This window comes from Melanotaenia boesemani, chromosome 6 (genome assembly GCF_017639745.1).
Source record: "Melanotaenia boesemani isolate fMelBoe1 chromosome 6, fMelBoe1.pri, whole genome shotgun sequence".
NCBI classification, from domain to species: Eukaryota; Metazoa; Chordata; class Actinopteri; order Atheriniformes; family Melanotaeniidae; genus Melanotaenia; species Melanotaenia boesemani.
In genome coordinates this window covers 21,519,047-21,546,013 of record NC_055687.1, presented here as the reverse complement: position 1 = coordinate 21,546,013, position 26,967 = coordinate 21,519,047, and the positions used below count along the sequence as shown (strand labels likewise).

General features: G+C 39.1%; 1 protein-coding gene across 1 annotated transcript in view; it reads left to right on the top strand.

The window, feature by feature from the left end:
- Nucleotides 1–1,693: 1,693 nt before the first annotated feature.
- The window catches only part of nphs1 (NPHS1 adhesion molecule, nephrin), a 33,676-nt gene continuing 8,402 nt past the window's right edge, over nt 1,694–26,967 (top strand). The window contains exons 1-15 of the mRNA XM_041987534.1: nt 1,694–1,895; nt 5,847–5,969; nt 12,303–12,425; nt 13,061–13,142; nt 17,406–17,509; nt 19,208–19,329; nt 19,506–19,677; nt 20,838–20,995; nt 21,917–22,058; nt 23,333–23,457; nt 23,560–23,728; nt 23,917–24,046; nt 24,389–24,561; nt 25,279–25,419; nt 25,969–26,109. Of these exons, the coding sequence (XP_041843468.1) occupies nt 1,694–1,895; nt 5,847–5,969; nt 12,303–12,425; nt 13,061–13,142; nt 17,406–17,509; nt 19,208–19,329; nt 19,506–19,677; nt 20,838–20,995; nt 21,917–22,058; nt 23,333–23,457; nt 23,560–23,728; nt 23,917–24,046; nt 24,389–24,561; nt 25,279–25,419; nt 25,969–26,109 (2,107 nt within the window). The remainder of the gene's footprint in view (nt 1,896–5,846; nt 5,970–12,302; nt 12,426–13,060; nt 13,143–17,405; nt 17,510–19,207; nt 19,330–19,505; nt 19,678–20,837; nt 20,996–21,916; nt 22,059–23,332; nt 23,458–23,559; nt 23,729–23,916; nt 24,047–24,388; nt 24,562–25,278; nt 25,420–25,968; nt 26,110–26,967) is intronic.

Genomic DNA, 26,967 nt, shown 5'->3' with positions numbered 1-26,967 from the left:
ACTTTTTCTTTTGATAAGCACTTGACTTTGATAGAAAACACCATGAAGTCAGGTTAAGATGTGAAAGTGCACTAAAAGAAACTACAACTTTGGTTTGAATAAAGTGTAATTGCACTTTCACTAAGGTACAGTTTAAATAGAGGACAGTGTTAATGTGGGTCCACCATATAACTGCAATATTCCTATGATGTACAGCTAAGTAGTGCATTTTTCCCACACTGGCCCTTATAGATGTGAAAAATGTAACTTCATTTCCAACAATGGAATTAAAATGAAAAAAACAGTTAAGACTCCCAAGTAAAAGAGAAAAAAAAATCAACAGGATAAATGTAAAGGATTATGTCCTGTGCCTTACATTAGCTTTTAGAAAATTTAACCATGGATCATCAGGAATGCCACTTACATACTTTAAACACAACCTTTTCAAGGAAAATGGGGCTAATTTTACCTCAGACAGGGAGGTACAGGGAGCACAGAGGACAGAGAAAAACTGAGACCTTTGAACAACTAGAGAAGGTTCAGCAGGTTAAAACACTGTTTCAGGCTGAAACTTTAACTGTAATATATTTAGCAATACGTATGATTTTTTTTAAAATAATTATTTTATTATTATATACAGTATATATTTTTTATCATATATAAAGTTGGACCACTTTTCACTTAACAATTAAGTCTTATCACTGCATGTTGATATGGCTTATTTCTATATTATGTATCAGAAAACTGCAGCCATTGTGGATCATTGTTGAGTATTCATTTATGTAAACTGTATGCAAATACACTCCCGTGTTTAGTTGTTTGTATGCATCCTCTGTAATGGCCAATCTTGCCCTTCATATTTGACGTGAGGTGACTGGTTCAGCCTTGATCTGAGAGCTCTGCCTCTCACTCATGTTGTCAGATGCAACAGAGCATGCACTTCACAAACAACTTGGTCACTGCTTCAATGAAGGTCAAGATTTAAGCAACCCAATGGAATCAGGCTGGCTTCTCTGTGGGGCATTGTTTAAACAAGAATCATGCTTTCAAATTAGGCACATATTGGAGCAAGCATTTGGACTGGGCTCCTTGAACTGAATTTATTCATAACGCCGGTGTATAATAACCATATAATCCTAGCTCCAGCATTAAGGGCTGATAGGTGGTCTGCTTTAAGGTTACTACTGTGATTTAAGCGCACTGAACCACAGAATTTCCCCTCACTGCCTGGCTGAAGGATGGCCAACACCACCTTTGACAAACAAGGGGGATTAAAGTGATAATCATTACTCTTCCCAGGAGGTATTGGCTACTGGGACATCGACATTGAAGAAAAAAATGCAGGTGAACAAGGTCTCTGATACCCCCATGCTTTTTTAATTCCTCCCCATACTCTATCTGCATGGCTGAAGGGAGATTTAATTTGCAGTAATTACATTATTGACTCATTTTCAGGGCCGTATCACTGCAGTTTTGCATCAATAAAACATATGCCAGGATGAATAATGTGGCCACACACAATAGGGTGCCTTCTCAGAGAAAAGACTATAGGACTGCTTCCCTGTGGTGTATGTTTATGTCATGCCCTCTCTACTTCATTTATTTCCTTCATAACACTCCTAAACACAACATGTCCTTATTCATTTCCATCTTTTTACATTAACTCACATTCCTTTTCTGCAGCACTTCAACTTATGTCCTTTTTCTACGTTTTATGCCTCCAGGCATGCAGGCTCAGCAGGCCTTCAGGCATGAGCCCAGGAACCTTACTGTGCGGATGGGAGCCACAGCTGAATTGAAGTGTGAAGTGTTGCGGCCCTCAGGGACCGTGCAGTGGGTGAAAGATGGCCTCGTTTTGGGACCGGAGAGAAGTCTGCCAGGCTATTCACGCTACAGCATGACTGGAAAACTCAAAGGTAAACAGGGATAGTCAAGAAATATGGTCTGGAAACCAATGGACCTGTCTGGAAAAAATAAATGTGTTTGATAAAAGCACCACAAAAAGACAATAGAGTAAGTCTGCACTGATGTACTGATGAATTAGGAATTTAGGTTATTTGTCCAAGAAAAGGAAAACTAATAGACATGCCCAACTGTGGAAATATTTAAATAATGTGTCATGTTTGGAAAGAAAACATTAAAGGTAAAATTAACTGTAGAAGGCAACATAATAGTTAGTAGATGATAAAACATTTACTTTCTTTCTTGTGGATTAAAGTTCACACAGTTTCAGTCATGAAATGCCACTATTTAATCATAACCATCAAATATCACAGCTCAGTGGGGGCTACTTTAAAAGTAAAGGAGATATATATGTTGCTATGGTGTCAAAGTGCTGTAATAAAGCAACACAGACATTTCAGGAAGCTTAGGCTGTAAATAAAATGGTGCAAGGTGGTGTAATATATGATCATCAACAGCCTCTACACATCCCCCTTATCCTGTCACTCACAATCGAAGACGGAAAAAAACTAACAAGAAATTAAAGCAATGGAAGTGTCAGCTAATCAGTGAAATGTGGCAGAAAATAAAGTGTGTTGCAGAATGTGCACCAGTCTATAAAAAGTAATAGCCAATTAGAAGGTAATCCTGAGTAGGAGAAGAGCATCTGTTCCTGATCAGCCCGCAACTAGACAAGCTGCACTTCACTGTTGCGCAGTGAGACCACCAATGACATATGCACGCTGATACATAGTCTGTGCACATATGTGCACACATACGTATTAATGGGCAGAGTTTACATGAAAAACATATCTAACAGGAAAAGTATTTCTCTTATCTCTGATGGTCAGGGTAGAAATCACAGGAAGCATTACAGTAGATACATAATACCTTTTACATCTGAACACCAAAATAAGAACCTGTATTGATGAAATTAAAAACCACAAGCACACATGAGCTGCCAAGTCCTCACTCATAAATAAAATACCCATCAGTACAGGTGGACTTTTCAGGAAAAGAAACTGCAGACTGTAGTCTGATGTTTGCAATCACTTTACACAGCACAGAAAGAGTAAAGTCATTTAGGATGACACTTGAATGCACTCAATAGGCCACCAGTTTTCACTGATTGTCACCATCAGCAATGTTTATTGGTGCTTGAAAAAGTCTGAAATCACGCATTCACAGACACAAGAATGGGCAGCTCTGATTCAACACACACTTATTATAAATGGAGTGCACTTAGTTTCCCCAAGCTAAAGAAATAATGTAAATGTGAAGTGACATGAGTCCAGCTCTACTGTGGGATTTCAGGCAGTTTAAACTAACAACTCTTACCGACTAACAGCACAGATGAGCCAATAAAACAGCTTGTTCAAGGCTTTTTGAGCATGAAGTATGTCTTTCTTAATTTATTTTCAATAATTGACCCACATGCAATAATTTAATTGTAGCACCTGGCCTGAAGCCAGTCAGTCAGGCAAAAATTGAATTACTAATGGACATACAAACATCCAGTTCTGAATATTTCCCATAATTAATATCAAGTAACTATTAACAAAACTTTAATTAATTGCTAAACCATGAAATTTCATTACAACATGAGATTGTTTTCTCTTTTTTTTTTTAAACCAAGAAAAAAACTCCATGTAAACCTTGAAAAGTTTTCAAATATCCTTTACCCTTGAGCATGTAATCTTGTAACGATAGGAAGGAAAGTGAACGTGATAAAGAACTGTCAGATGTTTTCACAGCTATCACATTGTGTAGACCGTATTGATAGCTTATTCTTGTTTTTTTTAATTACAGCCAAAGCACTAAGCACAAAAGAATGTGAGAGATTTCTGGGAAAGAAAAATAAACGGCATGACCATGTTAAACTGCATGAGGCTTTCCATAAGATACTGCTGGATTTCAATAAAAACAAAAATTCAATATTCAAATCTATTGTCATAGATCAACAATTTAAACCTGCAAGTTTAATTTTCAAATATTTTGAAAAAAATGCTTTCATTGTTCCTTCAAGAGGCCAGGAACGCTTGCCAGTCCTGATAAGGGTGTGGCCACACCTAAAATCTGACTGATACTTCAGGTGCCACTTCAATGAATAGACACTCAAATTTAGACAAGTATAAATGGACCTTTCCAGGGTTAAACCTCAGATGTGCAAGTGAATGCAGCATGTGATGTTGCTCTGATGCCCTGGGTCCCAAACATTTTGAACCACGACTCCCAAGATAACAGACATTGGTGTTTACTGTTCTAATCTGCAACAGCCCTACCATGTTCTAGATCATGATGTAGGATTCATACAGCATCATCTTTCCAACTGCCTACATGGCTGATATTTGTCTGTCCAAACCGTTTACCTTTAATTAAATTGATGTAAAAGTCATAAAAGCCCGAGATGTGACAGCAGTGCCAAGTGAAACAGCCAAGAATGCTGAGAAAACACTGTTATCTGAAGTTTTTCTTGTTATCACCTGGGTATAAGTTTATTATATTATGCAGTCCTGACAATGTAGGGTAAGCAATTATTTTAAAAAAATAATAAATAAATAAAAAAACATCATCGGCTGTTTGCTTAAACAAATTTTGATTTACTACATGACGTCTGTAATGATCGGCTTATTATTTTCTAAAATCGGGACCTTTTTTCTTTAAGATTTCATTCACATGTGCCAACCTTCTCCTGGTCTGTGCTCCTGCCTGACCCCTCCATCTAAGATTTTCTGGACACATCCCTGGCTCTAAATAATATAATGCCAATAATGATTGATTATTATTAGCAATCCAAAGGCACAATTACCAAGTCAAAATCCTGACATCATTACGTTGAACTCTTGTGGATGAAGATGAAGTGAGCAGTTCAGAAACACACCAGAACTGTTTTGTTGTTGGTGCACAGTAACTCCACACCACAAACTGACACCATAGGTGTGCATTGCCATAAGAAAAAATAATATGTGACAAATGATGAATAATAAATTTTCACTTTTAAGGACATGCGATTCTAATGATGTTTTGGGGCATATTTATGCAGAAATATGGAAAAGATTTTTACATGGCTTATGAAGTTTCAAGCTGCACAGGGTTGATGCACGAATGTGGATTTGCATAAGTGAAGATTTATTTCACTGCAGGCTTGATGGCAAAGTATATATACCCGTATTTAACTATTGAAGGTTCTAAGTTAGATTAAATAAATAGAAAGTAACAGACAAACATGCAAATCACACTTAAGCCATCTGTCATCTCTCCTACCATAAATACCCGCTCGCTGCCACTTGATAGTATTGTTTGTGCATAATTTCAGAAAAGAGGAATACGATTAATAACTTCAGTGTCTGTCTTTCTCTTTCTGCACTCACTGATAACTTAGATGTGAAAATTGCTTCTGGTTGGTGTTAATTATCTTGCCACCTTACTTGACAGATGCATTTTAGGCCTGATTGGTTGTCAGACCAAGAAGCTATTTTCCACATGTTAGTAGGCTGTGAGCCATCAGGAGCTGGAAAACCAACAGCAAGCATCATCTAATCCCCACAGGTTATGGCAGTGCATCAAACAAATCAAACCATGCTGGCATGCCACACCATCAGAGGAGAGATGAAGAATGAGGGGCTCTGTCTGGCATCAATTAATATACAGTTTATTCAGTCAGTGCTTTGAATCAAGGATTGGATTTTATTTACCACATTAGAAACTCCTTCTGAAACAAAATGATACAGGCATGCAAAATAACTTGCATGTCAATTTAGATGCCTGCAGCCTGAATTTTTTCCCGAATAAGACTCTCAATATATATATACATGTATATATATATATATATATATATATATATAGGTAGTAACTGAGTATAGCTGAGTATTCTGCTTCATGATGCTGTAAATATATGTGTCTCCATCTCTCTGCCTCTGTTCCAGGGCAGTATAATCTTAGGATTGAAAACGCCCAACTGGAAGATGAGTCCTTCTATGAATGTCAAGCTGGCCCATCTGAGAGCAGTGAAGCAATCATCTCCAATACAGCCTGGGTGACCGTGCTAAGTAAGACAAATAAATAAATAAAAACTGCTATGTTAACAAAAAGACTGGAGGCTTTTTTGTTTTTCAGATTAACACAATGGCATGTTTTTTAAGGCACAGTGAGCATCCTCAGTACTCCTGTAACATACATGACCTCTTGACCAGTAATCAGCATATAAAGAGCTGTTAAATATTCATTTCTATTGATAAACTTTGATTTGTTTAAGACAAGGCCGTTGCATTTGAATCAGAGGCTAAAGTGTGTCCTTGTACAGTAAAAATTTCATGGTTTCCCCACAAGCATACATGAACCATAACAAGTGTTTTCAGGCAGTATGTGCCTGTAGTTCCACAACTTTAACCCTCAGCTTTAACCAGCAGCTGCAAAACGCCAAGTAACAGTGCAGCCTGGATTCTCTAGCATGCCTGAGGGTGATTCATGTGCCATTCCTTGCAAAGAATAAATTATTACAGAGGTGATTGAAAAGTTCCACTCAGACATGGACTGAAATATATATAATTGTAAGCCTACACTAGACCACCTGCTGTCCTTCTATAACGAGCAGTATTACTCTTTCCCATCCTTCTTGCTAGTAGGAGCAGGCCCATATGTGGTAAGGAAGGGACTAACTCTAAAAGAACCTTTCTTCTCCAGGCACAGTTCATTTACTTACAACCCACCCCTCCTCCCCATCACACAATTTTTCCTTGTCTACCACACGCTCAGTGCATGGAGTGTTGCAGAGGGGGTTTGCTGTGGCAGTTCTAGCGGCCTCTCTCTCCTGTGGGAAGAGAGCAGGTTTTTTTGACATCAATGGGTTGGAGGGAGGGATGGTGGGTATTAAAGGGTAGAGAGAGGCATAGACGTCTCTTTTAAATGGCCTTGCTCTATTCTACAGTGCAGCAGTTTCATGTCCTACAGCTGGCCTACACCTGCAGCCACAGCAGGCTCGACTCCCACATTTATTACCTCTGAGATGCCTATTGCATGTGTGCCCATGTACACAAAGCCATAATAACTGCCTTTGGCTTTGTCAGAAAGGTCAAAATGGGTGGGAATTTTTCTCATGTTGTGTCTGGGATGTTCCTGACATGCTGGGATACAAGTCCTGTCCATGCTGGACAGTTGTAGCTGTTGCCAAAGGCAAAGAATGATGCAACCAACTTAAAAAGCCTCCTCCAGTTTTGTCCTAAAGGGTCATTTGTTCCACTTCAACAATTCCAGTGATTCACATGACATAATCTTAGGCTTGATAATAAGCTGATGAATTCAATCTTCTGTTAGTGCTGATTTGGGACTGGAAATTGTGCATCATTTTTGAGGAGATCTGTCTCTTATGAGTTTTCCATCGGCTTCTCCATCAGGCAACTACAGCTCCCAAAGCCTCATACCCCTGGCCAGTCAACCATGGCCATATCCCATCAAGCTTTGCATCAAATCAAAACACTATAAACTCTTTATGAGGAGCTACTGTAGGGGAGAGAGAAGGAATTTGAAAAACAAAATTGAGATTGCTGGTTGTAAAATTGGTATCATGACTGGCTAATTCAAGATGGATCACCACAGGCAGTAAATAGCTTGGATAGAGAGGTAAAATGTCAATAAGCTCCATCCATGGGCTTACAAAGAGATGTTTTCATGACATTTCCATTGCTGTAACATAACTCTTGTGTGTTTTTGCCTTCCTGTGGAGCTTAGATAGGGGATTACTGCTACAGGCAGATCAAGTGGTAGTGAGTAATCCATGACAATAACAACCCCTACCCCCTCCGCTGAAACCCCCTCCTCTGTTAAAACTTACCCCGCACTGTGCCCGTCACCTACCTGACACATCCTGTGTCTCGGTTTATACCATTAGCTTTAGCATTTAATCCTATTAATGAACAACTCTCTCCCTCATAACGTTGCATGCATGTGCAGATGCCTCCTGCAAATGCTCAAAACTGTTTTTGATGTGTTCTGGTTTTAGACTGTGTTACTCATTCAGTCAGGTCTCACAGAGATATGCATGTGTTTGTGAGTGTGTGTGCACATGTGAGTGTCCATGTGTGTAAGCTTATTATCAGTACTGGTTCGAGTTTAGGGGACATTTTAGGAGCCGAGACTCAGGCAAGGTTTTGGCAGTAGTTAATGAGTTTAGCAGTTGAAGAGTATATAATGAGCCTTCATTTTCTGATTCCCTGTTATGAATAATGGAACAACATATAAATTGGGGCACAAGCAAACGTAGAACATGGCAACTGACTGTGTTCATTCTTGTTTATGAAAAGTTCTGACAGTTGGCCAAAATATAACCTCATCAGAGGGCTATGTGTTATTATACAGGTATGATATCAGTATTCACGTTACAGAGACAGACTGATTAGGGGATTTTCTGCAAATAGTAAAAGAGACACTTAAGGGCTTGTTTTACTTCTGTTTTAAATTGATAAATAAGGTACATAAACTAATGTATGTATGCGTGTGTGAGTGTAAATGTTTTCTTTATAAGTCAGTCCAATATGTATAGACACATGAGGTAAGACACGATTCTGAGAAAGCTCCATTTTAAACAGAACAATTCAGTCAGTCTGATGTGATTCAGTACAATTTAATGCCGTCTGATACAGCTTGTAGCATTTATTTCACTTATTTAACGATTTTCTATTGTAAATGACGGCAAGCCATTTCTATAAAAGTGGGATTGGTTTGCTGCTAGGAACTCAAGTATTTCTTGTCTCTCATAGCATGGGGAGCAATGCATTTGTTAGTTCTTGTTCTTTATTCTTTGCTGCACAAGTCTTGTACACAATTTACAGTAAACTGCATTAGAGTTTACTGTCTATTGTCATGGCTTTAAATATATATAAACTAATACTTTAGTATTAAATCAAACATTGGATGTTATAATGATCTTTGACCTTGCTGAGTTGTGTCTAAATTATAGTTGGGAAACATCTGTAATATCACTTTTTCTTTATTAATCTGTTTATTTATTGAGTTGTTTGTGTCCTTGAATATGGTCTGACCTGAATGTTCATTTGTGTTGCGCTACCACCATGCTTAACCAACGCTACGTTTTTTGTCCAGTGTTCCTTCCTTTTTATAGAATTTCAGTGATTTTCAGATGTTAAATTTAATAGTGCATTTTAAAACATTTTAAGCAATTTTTATTCATCAGTCTTTAATGTGTGTTTACCTCACAAGCAACAATTATGACATAAATGCATCATTTAGTGCTCAAACTGAACAAGACATCGAGGGATTGGACTGGATGATTGTCTATTTGAGTGTGTTTGAAACTACATATTTTGGTGCAGTAACAGAGTAGACCCACTGTTATGTTTACTTTGATGCAAAAACATTGCTTTGAGTCTGCGAAAAAAAAAAAAAAAAAAAACCTTATTCAAGCTAATCTGAACCCTTTTGTGCATGTAATATTTAAACAAACTGATTTTTTTTCACATGCAATATTTTATTCCTAAAAACATATAAAGCAATGCTGTTGTTTTTTTTTAGATATATTCCTGATTTTATTTATTGGTCAGTGGGTGGTAGTGTGTGAGATGACTCACTAAAGTCCACAGAAGTGACTAATGTACAAGACAATACTTTTGAACATGTGTACTCTGTAGTTACCACTACAAAGGGTTAATGATATAATTGGGTCATTTACTAGCTTACGATACATTCATTCAACCTAAGGGTCTGTGTACTGGTGTAATTGCATCTTTAATGCAAAAATCAGGTTCCAATACTGAGTGGTAAATTCTTACGCCCCTTAATTTGTAATCTTTATAAATGGCCAACTTGGAGGTGGATGCTGACCATTGGGAATTTAGGTTTCTGTATGTAATAGCAAGGAGTGTTCTGAAAGATGAAGGTGATAAAGTTGGGGATTGGAGGGTCTTATTTCTGCAGCTGCTAAACACTTGCTCCACTTCTTCCCTGCTGAAAATAAGAGCACAGTTACAGTGGCTTCCATGGCCAGAGATCTCACACCTGAGACCCACATTGTGTGCCTGTTTGTAAGAATGAACGTGTCTTTTCATGCACCAATAAAACGCTATAGTATACACATGCATGCATGTGTGTGCGTGTGTGTGCCTTTTTCTTTTTTGTCTTCAATAGATAAAACCAGGTAGTTGTGTCTATCTTCTAAGAAGTCAAATCTCTATTATTTTCCATCTGATTCTTTATAATAGATCAGATGGTTTATGATAAGTTTTTAAAACTGTTTATCTCCTTGGTCAGTATTCAGAGAATCAGGTTAGTATGACATGTTAGACCACACACACACACACACACAGACTCCTGCCTGTTTTGAAAGTGAGGTGAGAAGAAACGCTTGCACAATTCAATAGCATGGTTAAGTGCACAAATCTGTATGAATGGTAGACTTGAGTTTATCTTCAGGTATTTGTGTGCACAGGAGAAAAAAGAGTAAACTGAGTAAGAGAGAGAGGAATAGGTGGAAAGAGCTGCTTTTGCATATTGATGTGTGTCTGCTAATCTGCTTCTTATCTGCCTTATCTATCCATCCGTCTGTATTTGTCTAATATAACAAATTTTTCAGCTCACTGTTTGTCGTCTGAACTGCAGGAACAAGTCCTTGCCTATCTATTTTTGTGTTCATATATGTACTTTAATGAGACATCGTGCTGGAAAGGAGAGGCATGGAGGCAGAATTTTAAAAAGTAAATGACTAGCAAGTAAAAAAAGAAGTAGCACAATGAGTTAGTTAGGAAAACTTGTTTTCTATTCTTTTCTCTGAGTGCATATCTAGTCAATAGAATCTTTTGGTTATTTTTTGTCCAAGTGCTTTCACATTTGCACAAATGTGTGTGTGTGTGTGTGTATATGTGTGTGTTTGAAGGTGTGTGTGTTTATCCTGACTGGGCTGATTGGGTCACACGATTTGCCAGAGTAGATGTGATGAATGGTGGGCTCAAAGTCCCAGTCTAAGCTGGAACACACCTTCCTCCACACTTCTGCAGTTTAACTGCAGTGGTCAAGAAGGATAGTGTTTGGGGAGGGTGGCTCAGGCTGCTAGGGAGGGAAGATGGAGTGAATGAGAGATGCAAGGAACAGGCCAGCATTAGCCAACGAAGAAAAAAAAAATTAGACACATGCCTGCCTCATTTGTGAACATATCATTATTCTTATTTTAGGATTTGTTTGGCTGCCAGACACTCCCCGAGCACAACAAGTGATGTGCCTATGTGAATTGTGGGCCTGAGTAGATTGAGAGTGCAGGGGCTGTCAATAGATGCATGGCCCAGTCATCTTCTCAGGAAAGAGGAGGGGGGGAAAACAAACAAATGCATCTCATTATTGCAGCGCACAGCTCTGCAGTGCTCTGGGTAACCCATCAAAGTCCACACAGATTCAATTGCTTCTTTTAAATCAGTTTGAAACTGCAGCCACATCTCATCTGTCTCAATAGCAGACTGGAACCAGTGTGCGACTCTGCACACTGCAACAGCTCCTCCTAGTGGTAATAAATATTGACTGATGGGTGAAAAAAAGGTGGAGATGAGCTGTTGAACGGCAGGCTGGTTTATTTAATTGAGGCCTAGCTGTTCATTCATACACAAGGTTTATTTCAAAATTCAGATGCAACTATCTTCCAGTTCCTGTCTGTACTCACATTTCATTCTTGACATATCTCCATGTTTCCTCCTCTGCTGGTCTTTCATGTCTCTCTTACATTCTGGTATCCTTCCTGTACCTACCAACTCCCTGTTCTGTTTCTCAGCTCAGACAGCCTTTGCACTTGATCTCTGATAAAAGAAAAACAACCTTTACTGTAGCCATTCTCTAATTCTACAGGCTCACCCACTCACTGAAAGCTGGCACAATAGACCGTTTTTCTGTAGTTTGTGCAGGATATAATAGGCAGTCTTGGTAGGAGCTAACAGATCTGCAGAGTGTCTTTGATAATTAGTTGGTGACAGATTTCTCATGTCACTGCCAAACAATTTTTGGTCCCTTGGGGTAAAAGCTATGTTGTTGTTGTTTGTTTTATTTTTCTGGAATCCCTATTCATGGTCAGATAAAAGGATTGTAGAGTAGAACAGCAGTGAAGTGAAGACTGCTTTGATCACTCCAGAAAGCGCATATTTAGCTTGGGGGTGATGTGAGGAAAGAAGTGTTTGGTGTTTTCTATGATAGATTAGCACTGGAACAGTTTCATCTGTGTTTCATCTCTTCTTCTTTACAATTTGTATTCAAACACGATGCACCGTCAGACTGCAGTGTAGCAAATCCCTAAAAAGTTGATAGTATGACATTACAAATTTTCCAATCTAATTATCAGATCTTTGCATAAGCCGATACCCATCTTGTAATCAGCTTTGCTTGTGCTTATGCAGTTCCTCCTTCCAAGCCTTACTTTATCGTGGACATGGCAACACCTTGGGTGGCAGGAAAGAAGTACTCCATCACCTGCGTTGCCCCTGATGCAAAGCCTGAGGCTGAAATTACACTGTTTAAAGGTGAGTCACCTTTTCAAGTTGCTCTAAATTTGACATTGATGGTCAGGCTGGCAGGCTAGAAAGGAAGGGCAATGGCCTTTTTTTTGATATTCCACATTCTGCAGTCTCTTTAAGCTGTAACCTGAATATTTCAACATGAAAACATTGCAGGGATAAAACACAGTTTCAGTAAAGACTTCTTGTTTCATATATCTTGCATAGCAGAGTTGAAAGGAACAGACTCGGTGTGGGAGGATGTAGCCTGATCATTTGAATTTCCAATATGACTTTACAATTACATGTACAGAGAATGCATCAGTAGCCGTTCACATAAACAAATAGACAAACATATATTGAGATGAAGCAGAAAGTGTAATGTTCTTTTTCTTTGGTTAGGTTGCTGGTCTATGGTGTATTTTTTTCTTGGTTTTCAACTCAGTTGTATTCAGTAAACTGTAGTTTTCTCTGTTGATATTATAATACAACAGTTTGATTTTTAACTTGAAGACAGGTTGAAACTGTGGTGCAAATTTTTATTGTACTACTCACAAACATATTTACATATTTCATTATTCCACATGAGAACAAAACTGATGCTTCTGTTTCACATGAACACATTTACACATTGTGTGCCTTCCCCACATCGTGTCTTTCAGATGGAGTCGAGCTGACAGGTGCAGAGTCTTTCACCATGTCTGGCTCAAAGGATAAGCTTCAGAACACGCATGCTGAAGTAAAGTATGTGTTCAACCGCCTGCCAGACTCATTCTCCTCACCAGTCTGCTAAATCTCTCCAAGTCGGCCTCAGTTTCTTGTTTCTCTCATTTTCAGTGTGCTCCTATTTTTTTTCCATCTTTCTTAGTGAGCACAATGAATTTCAGCACACAGCGAACTGTTACTTGGCACTGCGCGATTGAATTAGCTTCTGTCAAATGCACGAAATTACATTCCAGTGGCGAGACAGATCCGATCCTTGCTGGTTCACCAGGTGCCTATACATTAAACGAGGCCATAGATTACTTTAATCCTGTATGTCTCCTCTGTGTCAGAGATAATAACCTCTTGTCATATTCTTAGATAACATTGGTACTGAGGAGCTGCAATGTTATTCAGCTCTGCTACAGAAGAGCTGAGGTCTTAAGCAATATTGATGCTACTACCTCACAATCACACTGAGCATAAACAGCAGTGGGCCTTGTGTGGTTTTTACAGTTGACATTTAACTAAAAATCTGATGTAGATGACATAAACAGAAATTGTTACACAGATTTTTGTGACTATAATAGATGTGCAGAGTCCCATGCTGCTTCTCAAATATGTGAAATGCCTTACCTTGTCCCTTTCCTGTCCTCATAAATGTGAAATATATTTGTATAATGCCCACCTAGTGTCTATGATAGCAGACATCACACAACAAATGGTTGGTCAATCAGATGACTAATCAGTGGGATTAATCTTTCCAAGTAAGGTGCAATAAAAGAAAAAGAAAAAAAAGATTCAAAAGTTGCACAATGCAATTTTTTTTTCTTTTCAATTTGCACTACCTGGCCAAAGAAAAAGTTGCTACCAAAAAAAAAAGGTCCAGCTTTGATTATGGCACACATTCTCTGTGACACTGTTTCTATAAACTTTGTGTTGCATTAATTTTTCACCAAAATCTTGTAGTGATGATAATAGAGTAAAACTACTGTCTAAAGCCTTCTCCAGCATATTGTTCTCAATGGTTAAGGTTAAGGTCTAGACTCTGTGGTGTGGTGTCATCTTGGAATGTGCCTGTGCCATCGGGAAAGAAAAAATCCATTGATGGAATAATCTGGTCATTTAGTATATTCAGGTAATCAGCTGACATCATTCTTTGGACACATAATGTTGCTGAACCTGGAATGACCAGCTGCAGCAGCCCCAGATCATAGCACTGCCCCCACAGGCTGATATAGTCTGCACTAGGCATGATGGCTGCATCACTTCATCTGCTTCTCTTTTTACTCCGATGCTCCCATCACTCTGGAACAGGGTAAATCTGGACTCATCCAACCATATGACCTTCTTCCATTTCTCCAGAGTCCAATCTTTATGATCTCTTGCAAATGGAAGCCTTTTTTCTCCGGGTTGCCTCACTGATTAGTGGTTTCTTTTGGCCACACAGCTGTTCTGTCCCAATCCCTTGAGTTCCCTTCACTTGTTCATGTGGAAAAGCTCTTACTGTCACTATTAAACATAGTTTGATTTCAGCAAACATTTAAATGATCGCAGATTATGATCATTCGGGATTTTTTTCTGACCACATTTATTCCTGGAAGACGAGATTTCCCCACTATCCTTCCAGTTTTAATAAGTTGACTCAGTAAATTCTCACTAAGAGTGACAGTTCTTAACTCAATTTTAGTAGTTGATTTCTCGCCACCCCGAGATGTGTCTTTCAACATGGTTGTTTAAGAAATGAGAAGTTAGTTGTTGTATCAGTTGGAGTTAAAGAACTTTTTGCCAGCTGAAAGATAATCACCCATGCAGTACATTAAAGAGGCAAAAAGCAAAATCATTTCACTACCAGTTTTGCTGTTGTGCACTGCCTGTAGACCAACACAGTGTGTCACAATGAGCCACACCTCCCTTCACCTCTGCCCCCCAACCCCAACTCATCTTTAAATGGAAATATGCAAAGTGCAAACACACTGAGCAAAACAACATCACCATGTTGTGGAACATCTTGAAGTAACTTGTGATGTTTAGGTTGTTACTCAGCTGTCAAGGAGAAGCAGAGCTAGCTCCAGGTTAAATTGTAGCCCCTTTAGCTCTCGTAGTGCTCTCCAATTTGGAAATACAAAGCCAACATTTATCCGGGTTCTGTCCCTTCCTTCATTCCACAACTTCGTTGCCAACGACTGTTGTTTCTTTAGAGGTAATGTCAGATCCTGGCTGTCTTTAGGTTAAATGTTTCATTCTGCTCCCTGCTATTTTGCTTCAGGCTGCTATTCCTCATTGGATGTAGCATTTTATAAAGAGGGACGACTGAAGGTTCTGAGAGGAGAGAGGAGGCGGCGATTCACATGAACGTACATGAACGCACAGCTGGACCAGCTGGTAAACATGGGGTTGGAGATCAACACAGAGACGATGTGTGACGTCATGCTATGCTGCAGATGCAGTTACACCTCTAGTTATTCACAAAGTGATTTTTGTTTTTATCCCTTCAGTATAGAAATTAATGAATTTCCATTTATATTCCCTTTAAATGATTAAAAAAACAAAACAAAAAAAAAAAACATTATAGTAGACTTCCAAAATTACTTAAAGGACTTGAACTATATTTGTCTTTTAAGCAAAGTAGAGCACACATGTGAATATTTCTTTTGTTCTTCCTAATGATTCTACTCTGCTTCATTTATTTAATAGTTATAGATACTGGTTCTATTCCTGTTTATAACATTCAAACAAAGACTAGAGAAAACATCTGATGAAAACCCACAACTTTCTTCCAGATATCATCAACCATTGGATTTATTGTGCTAGCCGTCGAGAAATCACACAGAGAGACAGAGACAGATGCAGTAGACTAAATTTACTGAACTGGGTAAATTAGCATGTGGTCACAAATCACGAAGAGTGCTGACGAAAATGCCCAGCTCTGTTGGTGAGGCTTTAAAACTGTGCTTATTTTCAATCACAGTTGCTACCAGCTTATTTCATTAAAGACCAAAACAGTATGCCAGAGAAGCACAAATTAGCATCATAAACAAGCAGACTTGTTGATAATAAGGTCAGGTTAATTAAATAAAAATTCGTTATTGTGTCATTCTTTGTTTTTTTCTATATTTCTGTTTTTTTGTGTGTCTTTGTTTCAGATAATACAGCACATCTAAGTGAGAAAATGTTGTTAAAGCCTAACATGCAGCCAGTAACAAAAAGGAAGCCACTTAACCTAATAAGCAGCAGTACACCACTGGTTCAACATAAATAACTTTTTTTAAGACAAAGAAGGCATATGGATATAAAACTGCAATGAATCACTACATCCTCGCTTTTGTACACATTGTATCACTCAGCTCTGTACTAGAATGCCCCTTGGGCCCAGTTGAGGTGGTGGGAAAGAGGATAATGGCTAAGCTCTGATCCATGTTGAAGAAAAGCCCCCCTCCCAAACACAGCCTTGCAGAGCTCCTTCAGTGACAAAATTCACCCAAAGTGTGAAGGAGCTCTATCGCTGGTCTTGCAGCAGTTAGACTGATCCCAGTAGACAACAAACACACTTAATTAAAGCCAATAGAATTCATTATTGTACCTACTGAATATTCTTTTATTATAACACTCCCACCCCCCACCCCCGGTTAGGATAGTTAGCTGTGCATGTTCTCTCCATGTGTATATGGGTTTTCTCCCGGCTTCCTCCCACAGTCCAGATGTGCATGTTAGGTTGATTTGACTCGTTAAATTCTCACCAAGAGTAAGTCTGGGTTTGACAGAATGTTTGTGTCTCTGTGTTGGTCCTGTGATGGACCAGGAACCGCTGGGATAGGATGCAGTCACACTGGAATTGGAACAAAGTTTGATTACTTGAGATAATGAGATAAATGATCCCATTATCATGAAAAAATAGTCATTGTTATCTTAACGAGATAATCATCTCGTTATCTCGAAATAACAATGTTAAAATAAAATATGTGAGCACAACCAAACTTGACTTACATGTGCAACAACTCTGTTGTTAGGGGAAACTTTTTTATCACGAAATTAGCTTCACCCCTATGTGGATGAAAACTTAACACAACAGAAGGTACTTCGAAAGTACGAAATAATCATTGAAAACATTTATCTGATTCAACACAGTTAAAATAATAATAATAATAATAATAATAATAATAGTAATAAAACACATTTAGAACATGTGAAAGTTGCTCTTGACAAAATGACCAAAATATAACCATGATGAAATGTTTAGTAATTTAAATATGTTAGTATGATCTATCGTTCCTTCTTGTAATTTAATCTGTCTTCTTTTCAAAGGGTCACCGCTCTGAGTTCAGACAATGGAAGAGAGTTGATGTGTCGTGCCATGAATTCTGCCATTGCCAGACCTGTGGTAACTACAATGACCATGAGCGTGTACTGTGAGTGTCTAAACTAGCAGCCAACTCTTCTTTTTCTCTTCAAAACACACACTCATGTAGGTACAAGCACAGGCAGCTTCGTAAGAACCCAGCTGTCTTCAGGGAGGTCCAGAGGTATCCAGTTTTGTGCACTTAGTGTGAGTTAGCAGTCTAAGAAGAAACATTCAATAAGCAAAGTCACACCTACTTCAAAACAGCATTCAGCAGAGGCAACATCCAGTTCTCAAGGCAGCTCCTGTTGAACTGTGATTAATATGACCAAAGCAGGAAGCTGTCTTCTTCTTCTACTGTGTAAAATAATATACCAACCTGTAATCTGTTTTAGGTTAGATTTTTTGTTTGTTTCTTTTATTAAATAAACTTAAAATTATTTACACACTTAGACCATCGCCCAAATTTTAATCAAAATACACCAACCAATTATTGGACCAACTCAGATGCATTATACCAGAATGGCTTCTGGTAAAGAATTTTTTAACAACGTTATAATAACTAATAGGCTATGGGAAGCCAGGGCCACCTCAGTTAATGATAATAAATCCTGCACAACTAGCCTAGTAACGTTTGTGCTCATCGGGTCAAATTAAATTTAGAGTGCACGGAGGCAGAAAATGAAGCCAGTTTCTCTTGCTTTTTCTTTCATATTATTATCACAAACTGTGCAACATTATATAATGAAATTGTTGCTGGAGCATATGAAGGTTAGTTGACACACATGCTGTCTCTATCTTTTACTGCATTTAATGTCCTCTCCTCTTATTTGGCAATGCACCAGTGCAAGCTATTGTTTAATGTTCTAACAGTGTGACACTGCAGCTAGTGTTTACTATAGTAGATTTTGTATTTTCTACCCTGTTGATTGTTTGATGTAATTGATTATTGAGGCTTTAGAGTCATGTTGTTGATTAAAGTGAACTGCTCTGCTGGCACTTCTTCCACTTCAACTGCTGGATTATCCACGGGATAACTAGACATCTTCATTTTGTTTCTATCTACTGCAAGCTTTGGCACATAAGAGGTCTCTACTGCTGCTTTAATCAGTCAGTTATAAATTTAAACACGCCTCCCTTCTTCTCTATCTCAGTTTTAAACAACATGTGCTCTCCACTAAAGTGCTAATGTTGCAGAACTTGGGACCACCTCTGCAGTCTTGCTCAGTATGCCAGCCCATCAAAACCAGCGCGGTGGCCATTTTCACCCAGCCAGATAGTTAGCAAGGTGGCAATTTGTCATGCTGGCTCAGGGTCTACAGTCTGCTCTCGGAAACTGATTGCAGCAATAACAAAGGCCCATCCTCTTCTAATTTATTTTACTGCGTATATTTTATTCAAGGAGGCTGTAATTTATTCATATTTCGCGTTGCCTATTACTGTTTGAACATCTGTTATTTTGCTTTATGGACTAGATCCAGCTCACTGCTCTCTTAATACTTAATGCTTTCATCAGATCTGGACCTCTTACCCACAGTCATGTTGAATATGACCAATTTATTGGCACAGTCTCAACAAATAGGGATACTCCCCACTCAATTGCTAAGAGTGTTCTCATCGTTTCCTTTATGTTGTTTTATTGATTCTCACTCAATACATTGCTTTCTGAGAGTTGCTACATCCCTTTTTGTTTGTCACTTATCTTCAGTTTTTGCCTTTTACCATTTTTTCTTAACAGTTTTTGCTTTTGACTCTTATTTCCTGACAGTCCCACCCCAGCCTCCAGTTATTGCAGGTCTGAGTAAAGATGAAGTCCGAGCAGGGAGAATACTTGTGTTGGAGTGTGAGTCTCAGAGTGGAAACCCCTTAGCTAGTCTCAGATGGACCAAGGTAAATCTTCTGCACTATCTGTTAAAATACTTTTAAAAAGACATGCCAGCATTTTAAAAGTAAATAAATAGATAAATTACAGCCTAAGCATCCCATTCTATTTCTGTGTATCTATATTTTTTATACTGATTGCACCAAAAGTGCTATCTTTTTTAATCTCACTATTCATCTGTTAGAATGGAGAGGTTCTCTCCACAACCTGGGAAGAGGACATTTCATCCCAGAAAGCCAGAAGTGTCCTCAAACTGAAGATCACCCCTGCAGACAACCAGGCCGAGCTGTGCTGTGAAAGCTTCAATATGGTGTCCTTGTCACCTCTGTCTGTCACCCGTGTAATGACTGTGTTCTGTGAGTGACAATGGTGCATAATATAACATGTAATGCTGAAACATATGCACAAAAAGCCCTGGCAGGAATTGCTGAATATGGATTATTAAAGACATAGACACAAGGAAGGGGAACAGAATAAGTCTTACTGTGTCAGCTAAAAACTCTAATGTTAATATCATTAATGAAACTAATAGTTTTTATGGCTGCAGCCCATATTTTTATCTGCCTCCAAATTAGTATTGCTGCATACTCTTTCATAGCTGTTATAATCATTTAACTAAATGGTTTTGATGCAAAATCCTGAAACACTAAAGGCTACACTTTGAGCAACAGTAACAGCCATGGTTATTAGATTATACTTTTCTCTCAGAATATAAAATGTTTATTATAGCAACTAAAAACAAATACAGAGTAAATATTAATCAACCTTGTTGGATTAAGTCTGACAATACCCTGCTTTCCCCCACAGAGCAAGTGTAAGTCTGAGCTTTAAAAACTGCCTGATTGAGCCACTATTTTATATAAATATGATTTGGATCGGCCCTTTCAGAAAAATCTTACTCATGCTGTGTATTTGTAGCTGATGTTACACCAGCACTCATCATCAGTCTCCCAGTAGGCTTCGCTGCCATGCCTCCAAGTCATCCATTCAGGGATGGTGACTGCCTGACTGTGCTATAGGCTCTGGCAGAAGCTGCAGGGCACAGAGTAAGAGTCCCTGGTAAAACTTGGATATGCCCTTTCTACCATACAAGACATGAGTAATTTCTTTGTATGCAATATGTCTCATGTGGGATAAATAAAAATGTGCAAAACAGTTACAAATATACCCGGTACAACCCTCCCTCCTAAGCCTGTCAGCTCAGTCCCCAGCCTTTGTATTCCCCTGAAGGCTTTATAGAACTGCAACACATTGCCTGCAGCTATTGTGCCCTGTCTCCCCCTCTGGTTAAAACGAAGCAGACTTTAGAAACCACAATGAAAACCCCCAGAGAAAACAAGTTGCCACTCAAAGTGATGTTCATGCTCACCCTTGATACAGCTCTGTGTTTCACATCCTAAAATAGTTGCGCTGCTGCTGTGATCAGAATAGGTAGCTGGTAGCTACTATTCATGGGGTGATATTTTTACTGACTTGTTTTTGGATGTTTGCCTGTGAATGTGCACCTTTTCATCAGTTGAGCCTGCAGAGCTGACACTGTCAGGTTCATTAGAGGCCATTGAAGGGCAGGAGTTGACTCTGAGCTGCTACGCCTCCTCAAGTAATCCTCCTGTCGACATTCGCTGGTGGTTGGGGTATAAGGAGCTCAACAGCACTGCTCCATATAGGGAAGAGGTAGGACTTCATGCAGCACACATTACAAAAGACATAATGAATGCAATGTTTTTAACACGGCTGACGATGACATTCAGTTTTAGCAGGATGCTAAAAAAGGCTATGTTTATGTTCCTTTTTTGTAAACACTAGACAAACAGCAAAATGTTAATGCTCAAAAAGCATTTCCCTTCAGTTAAGCTTCCCATTAGGGAAGCCAAGAAAAGCTATTAAAATGCCTCCCATTAAATTAAAAGAATCCTCAATATGAAATTTGACCTCATGTGAACCTTTATAGATGAAAGCAAACAGTATGACCATAAGCAGTCCATGAATAGGCCTGCTGCAGCTTCACAAATGATTCAGCCCATTCCAAAAAGAGTATTCTGCAGCTCTTCTGCTCTTTTGTGTATGTTAATAAGATCAAAGTGAATAAAAGCTAACACAGAAGATGAGTAATATTAAACAAGCTCTTTATTCATCTGGCAGCAGAGTTTTCATTTGATCTTACACAAGGCACTCAGTGGGCTTTATGTGAGCTTTAATGCATTTGAAACAGTGTGAGGTTAATGAAGAATGACGCTTCTGTTCAGCGTCTTTGTTAGTCTTTCTGACTGTGGCTTTTACCGTAATCACCACAATAATGGCTTTAATAACCAGATGTGCTGCATAGGCATGACCACTATCAGGCAGGTGCAAAATGACACTGTGCTCAATTTATAACAGGGTACAAAGCAGGAGAGTCAGATGAATATGCTTATTTATCACAGACCGTGCACAACATCACTTATTACAGCAGCTAATTTGCCATCTGTATTCACCAAGACAAGCCACTAAGGCTTGTTTTTCGCAGGTTTTTTCCCCTCTCTTCTACAGCTGAGGACACGAAAGCAAGTCTGTCTGTCCCCCAACTGAACTGTTATATGTGTTGTGTGTCTGCAGGGAGAATATGGTGGGGTGACAACCATCTCCAATATGACCCACCTGTTCTCGCGGGAGGACAACGGGCTGAAGCTCACCTGTGAGGCTTTCAACAAGGGCACACACTTCTCCAAAATCAAGGACGCTACAATCATTGTTTATTGTACGTGAGTCCAACTCCATGTTCCTCATGTATTTCAGCAGGACATTAAGCCAAATAAAATTTTTATTTGGTAGCATTTTCATACTTAAATATTAATTTGTAATGGATCATAAGTGCAGCTGTAATTTGCAACACTCATAAAAGGCCAGGTAAGTTGTAGTTCAGCATTGTCTTGCTGAAATATGCAAGTCCTTCCTTGAAAACATGTCATCTGGATGGGAGCATACATTGCTCTAAAACTTTTATACCTTTCAACATTGATGTTGTCTTTCTAGATGTGCATGTTGTTAGTTCCATAAGTACTAATGCACCCTCATGCCATCAGTGAAGCAAACTTTGAACTGAATACTGATACCACGAGATGTTATCCTTCTTTTTTTAGTATGTATGGCACAGTGTTTATGATTTCTAAAAATATTTTTTTTCTTGATCCCAAGAGTTTGAAATTTTAATATGTCTGATCCCAAAACCACATTGTACTTTGTCAGTCTTTATTTTTGACAGGCTCTCCTTCTATAAGATGCTCATTTTATACAGTTATTGGCCTGTTACCAGTTAATCTTGTTAGTTAGAAAACATTGTTTTCCAGCTGTTTTTATAGTTCCATTTTTCCAGCCTTTTGTAAGCCCTTTTCCAATTTTCATCAGACATGTTGCTGACATCTGATTCAAGATTTCAACATCTGAAATATTTTCTATCTTTTCTATATGAAATCTTGGTTTATTAGATTTTCAAATTATTATATTGATTTTGCATCCCAGCTTTTTGAAGTTAACTATTTGTCTAATTGATTCAAAGACTATTTGGCCCAAATCTAGGCCAAAAGTGCTAAAAGTGGCCCAGATGAGCTCCAAATGTGATAATAGAGTAAATTGAACCCATGTAACATGTTTTATTTTATGGTATATATGTTCTCTACGAATGGAGCCAGTCACACATCTTAAGTGTTATACTGCTGCAAGGAAAGAAGTGGGGCAGAAAGAAATAGCTTGTCCACACTGTTTATAAAGCTAAAGCAGACTTCATCATATATTTAGGTGCATGTATCCCCCCACATAACCAGCAGGATAGTTATTCTAGTCATGTTTAGACTTTGAGAAAAGAAAAAAAACAGTCTTATACCAAAGAAAAGTTTTAGCTTTAGGTTAAAATGGATCATAAGTCCATTTTATAAATTAAGCCTGTTGTTTGCAATTTTTTTTAAAAACATTTATATGAATTAAAATTTTGAAAATGCTACACCAGTTCCTACACTGTCTATCATTTTACAACAGACCCTCCTAAAAGAGTATGGATTGATGCTCCACCTGAAAACATTCCCATTCGTGCAGGGACCACGGTCAGTCTTGTTTGTCATTCCACCGGTGGAAATCCGGCTGCAACCCTATCCTGGTACAAGGTGAGAGTATGCCATATAATCATTACTTCTACATATACAACACATGCTGTATAGTACATTAAATACACACACATTGCTCTATATTTCTCACCCCCATTATAGAATGGAAAGGCAGTGTCTCATGCACAGAGACAGACCTCTTCTGGTATGGGTGTATCTCGAGAACTCATCCTGGTCCTGACAGCAAGTGACAACATGGCCAATTACCGCTGTGATGCCACTAATGAGGCAAAGAAGACCATCTCTGCACACACCAAGCTCCTAGTTCATTGTGAGTAAGACTGCAAATTATGCTTGACCTATTCCAGTCCCAGTTAACTGGTGGATATATATTAATCTTAATATCAGATAAATGGAGTTGATATAAACCCTGTGACATTTAATATTTCAGTGGAATATTTTATATTCTTCATCTTGACATATAGACTGTGTTAAAATTCATTTGCCTGTTTACTTAAGTTACAGCAGTGAGTATGAAGATTACAACCAAACAGGAGGTGCTTCGTCGGGGTGAGGAGCTAAAGCTGGAGTGCCTGTCTGGAAGCAGCAACCCAAAGGCCAACACAACCTGGAGTCTGGGCACATTCAGGTTTGACTTGGTAGTATATTTGAATATGCCAGCCCCTCAGGGGCAAAACATTACAAAAGATCCATAAAAATTACATCAGCATCACAGAAACTTTATGAAATGTTGTGTTTTCTATTTAATTATGTTTTCTGAATCGTTGTGATTTTAGTTTTGTCAGAGTCACCACAATAAAAGAAATAAATAATTAAAATAAAGGAGACAATTAAAAGACAATTCCTTAAACACACATTGCCAGCTTCCAGTTAAAATTAGAATGAAAAACACATGCATATCCTGGTAATTGTGTGATTGGTGAAGTTGAAACCCTTTTGGAATTGGATATGGATGGGATTTGTTTCCTAGTTTTCAGGGAGTCGAGAAGGCAGCTAAAAAGGATTTGTTTGGTGGTGTTTCGGTAACCAGTACTCTATCCCTGAACCTGAGCTCACAGCACCACAAACAGAAAGTCATTTGCCACGCTTACAGCCCTGTGTTGGCAGAAGGGGCCAAAACATTCTACCAACTCGATGTGCTTTGTAAGTAATGCCTGAATTGTTTGTTTATTTATTTTTTCTTTCTTTTTTTTTGAGTTGCTTGTTTTCTTCTATCTAATTTGTTTGTGACAAAGACATGTAGTTTGCATAATTTTTAAATGATGCATAAATATGATCACTAATGGCTCAGCTGAAAACTGCTTTGCTGGTGTACTTTTGCAATGTCTTCATGTGTGTTTATTTTTTGTTTACAGGAAACCTTTTTTTGTGATTTGTGGGTCTGTTGAGCTCTGCAGCAGTGTGTCCTAATTGTGCATTTGCTTTGCTGCGTGGCCATGTTTGTCTTTGATGCCATTTCACAGGCAGGAGACAGCCTCTGCTTCAAAGCTTGGTACTGTGTATGAGCATGAAGGAATGTCACTGTGTGTTTGTGCGGATCTGCTGTTGGACAACAGCACTGTCAGTCGTTGTTTTAATGCCTGTCCCTCTCCCTCCTGAGCTGCCTTACTCCCCCGTCGTTTAAGTGTGTGAAGCTGGTTAGATCTGGAATTATTAGTGAGATGTTGACTTTTCTACTGGTTTGACTCTCATTAGTGTCTCTTAGTGCTTTCATGCTCAACATGTTTTGTGGGTTTTCATGCTCTCTTGTTAGTTCTTACCACTCCTGGGGTCCTAATTTTGTGTCTGTGCCTCTGCTCATGCACTTCTGGTGCAAATCAAACTTACTATAGCTGTATTTTTCTGCCACTTCTGTGTCAGACCCACCAGAATTCAGCTCTGACCAGCCAACAGAGGTCCAGGTGGTGGAGGATGACATGGCAACCATCCCACTGATGGTCTCAGCTAACCCAGAGGAGGTCTCCTGCATTTGGCTGCACCACAGGGAGATGCTGGTCAAAGGTGATTCCGAGCTGTGTGATGGCTCTATAAACCAGGTCCTAGTTGAGCTGAGCCAGCAAGTAAGCACTCAGCTCTGCCATTCAGGGTCTGAATAAAACATGGCAGGTTAGCCAGCATGGGACCCTGCCAAATGTGATTCTCATTACAGCTCTAATGTATGCAGTCTAAATGAGGACTGCTGTCTCCCTGAATACAACACTACAGCTCTAAACCTGGCTTCTCCTCCAGGTCGGTCTCATTGGGGCCCTGCTGCACCCACACCTTTTTTCTGTTAACTCTGCTAGCTCCATTAAAAGCAGCCAACACCATGAAATGACTGTATTTTGAATGAAAAAACACATTTATTATCATTTGGGTGTTGGGGTACAGAGGGTATCTCTCACACAGCCTATTGTTGGTTTGGTGTGGGAATCCAGCCAGGCCAATCAATAATGCAGGATTAGATGTCACTTAGAGACCAGTGGCCAGAGGACATGCAGTTGATGAGCATGTAATGAATACTTAATTTACTATTGGTTTCCTTTGTGTGTCTGTGTGTGTTTTGTAAAGGGGAGGATCTGCGTTATCACTGGTTGGATGACCACTCTCTGGAGATGAAGAATGTGACGAGAAAAGATGCTGGAGTTTACAATATCAAGTGTGAAAATGTGGAAGGTGTCAACAAAACCACTGTCATGCTGGATGTTCACTGTAAGACCCCGCACAGAGACCGCAGATGTGCACACACACTCACACACTTCAGAGTTGAGAGCTGTCTAATGGTTCAAAGTACCTCCAGTTTACAGGGAAAAAAGAAATGGAGGCGCAGGAGAGATAAAACAGAAGGTATTTGTTTAATAATCACTGCCTGTAACATCTTCATTCTTTAAGGCTTTAACATGCCAGGTTTGCATGCAAACCTATGGGACCTTTAAGTCAGTCACATCACTACTCCCCTCCCTTCAAATAAGGCAAGTGCTTTTAATATTGCAATGAATTTATACCTGTAGGCTGCTAACAGTGTGATTTTGAACTCATCCAAAGCTGAGAAGTGTCATACAACCCATCAAACCTTCATTAGGCCTCTTTGCAAGGCCGTCCACTTCCCCTGCTGCCTCGGGGCCAGCCTTAAGCTCCAGGCCCTCTGCCTCGATACTGATGATTTAATAATGCGAGAGCTGAAAATGTAGGGCTGCCTTATTCACCAAAGCCCATGGTGCAAGCCTAATGGATTCTGCCATCCCGAACTCACTGGGCTCGACAGTTGTAGATATTCATTATGTATGGAAGATTGTAGTAGCTTTTATGTGTGGCAGTGTAGCCCACTTAACAATGTCGTTCTTGGTTAGGAGACCAACATGAGTGGCTCTGCAAACCCAGAGGTCTCTATCTCGCTACTGTTTCCCGCCACTGTTCTTCAAGAGTGAACATAGGTTCAGACAAGTAGGCACTAATGGCCTTTCTGTTGCGTGTACATGGCACCCACGGGAAGAACAAAAAGCTTGTGAGGAGAAGGCGGACAAAGCAAAGAAAGTAGAGTCACGCTGACTGGGAGGAGAGAAAAATGAT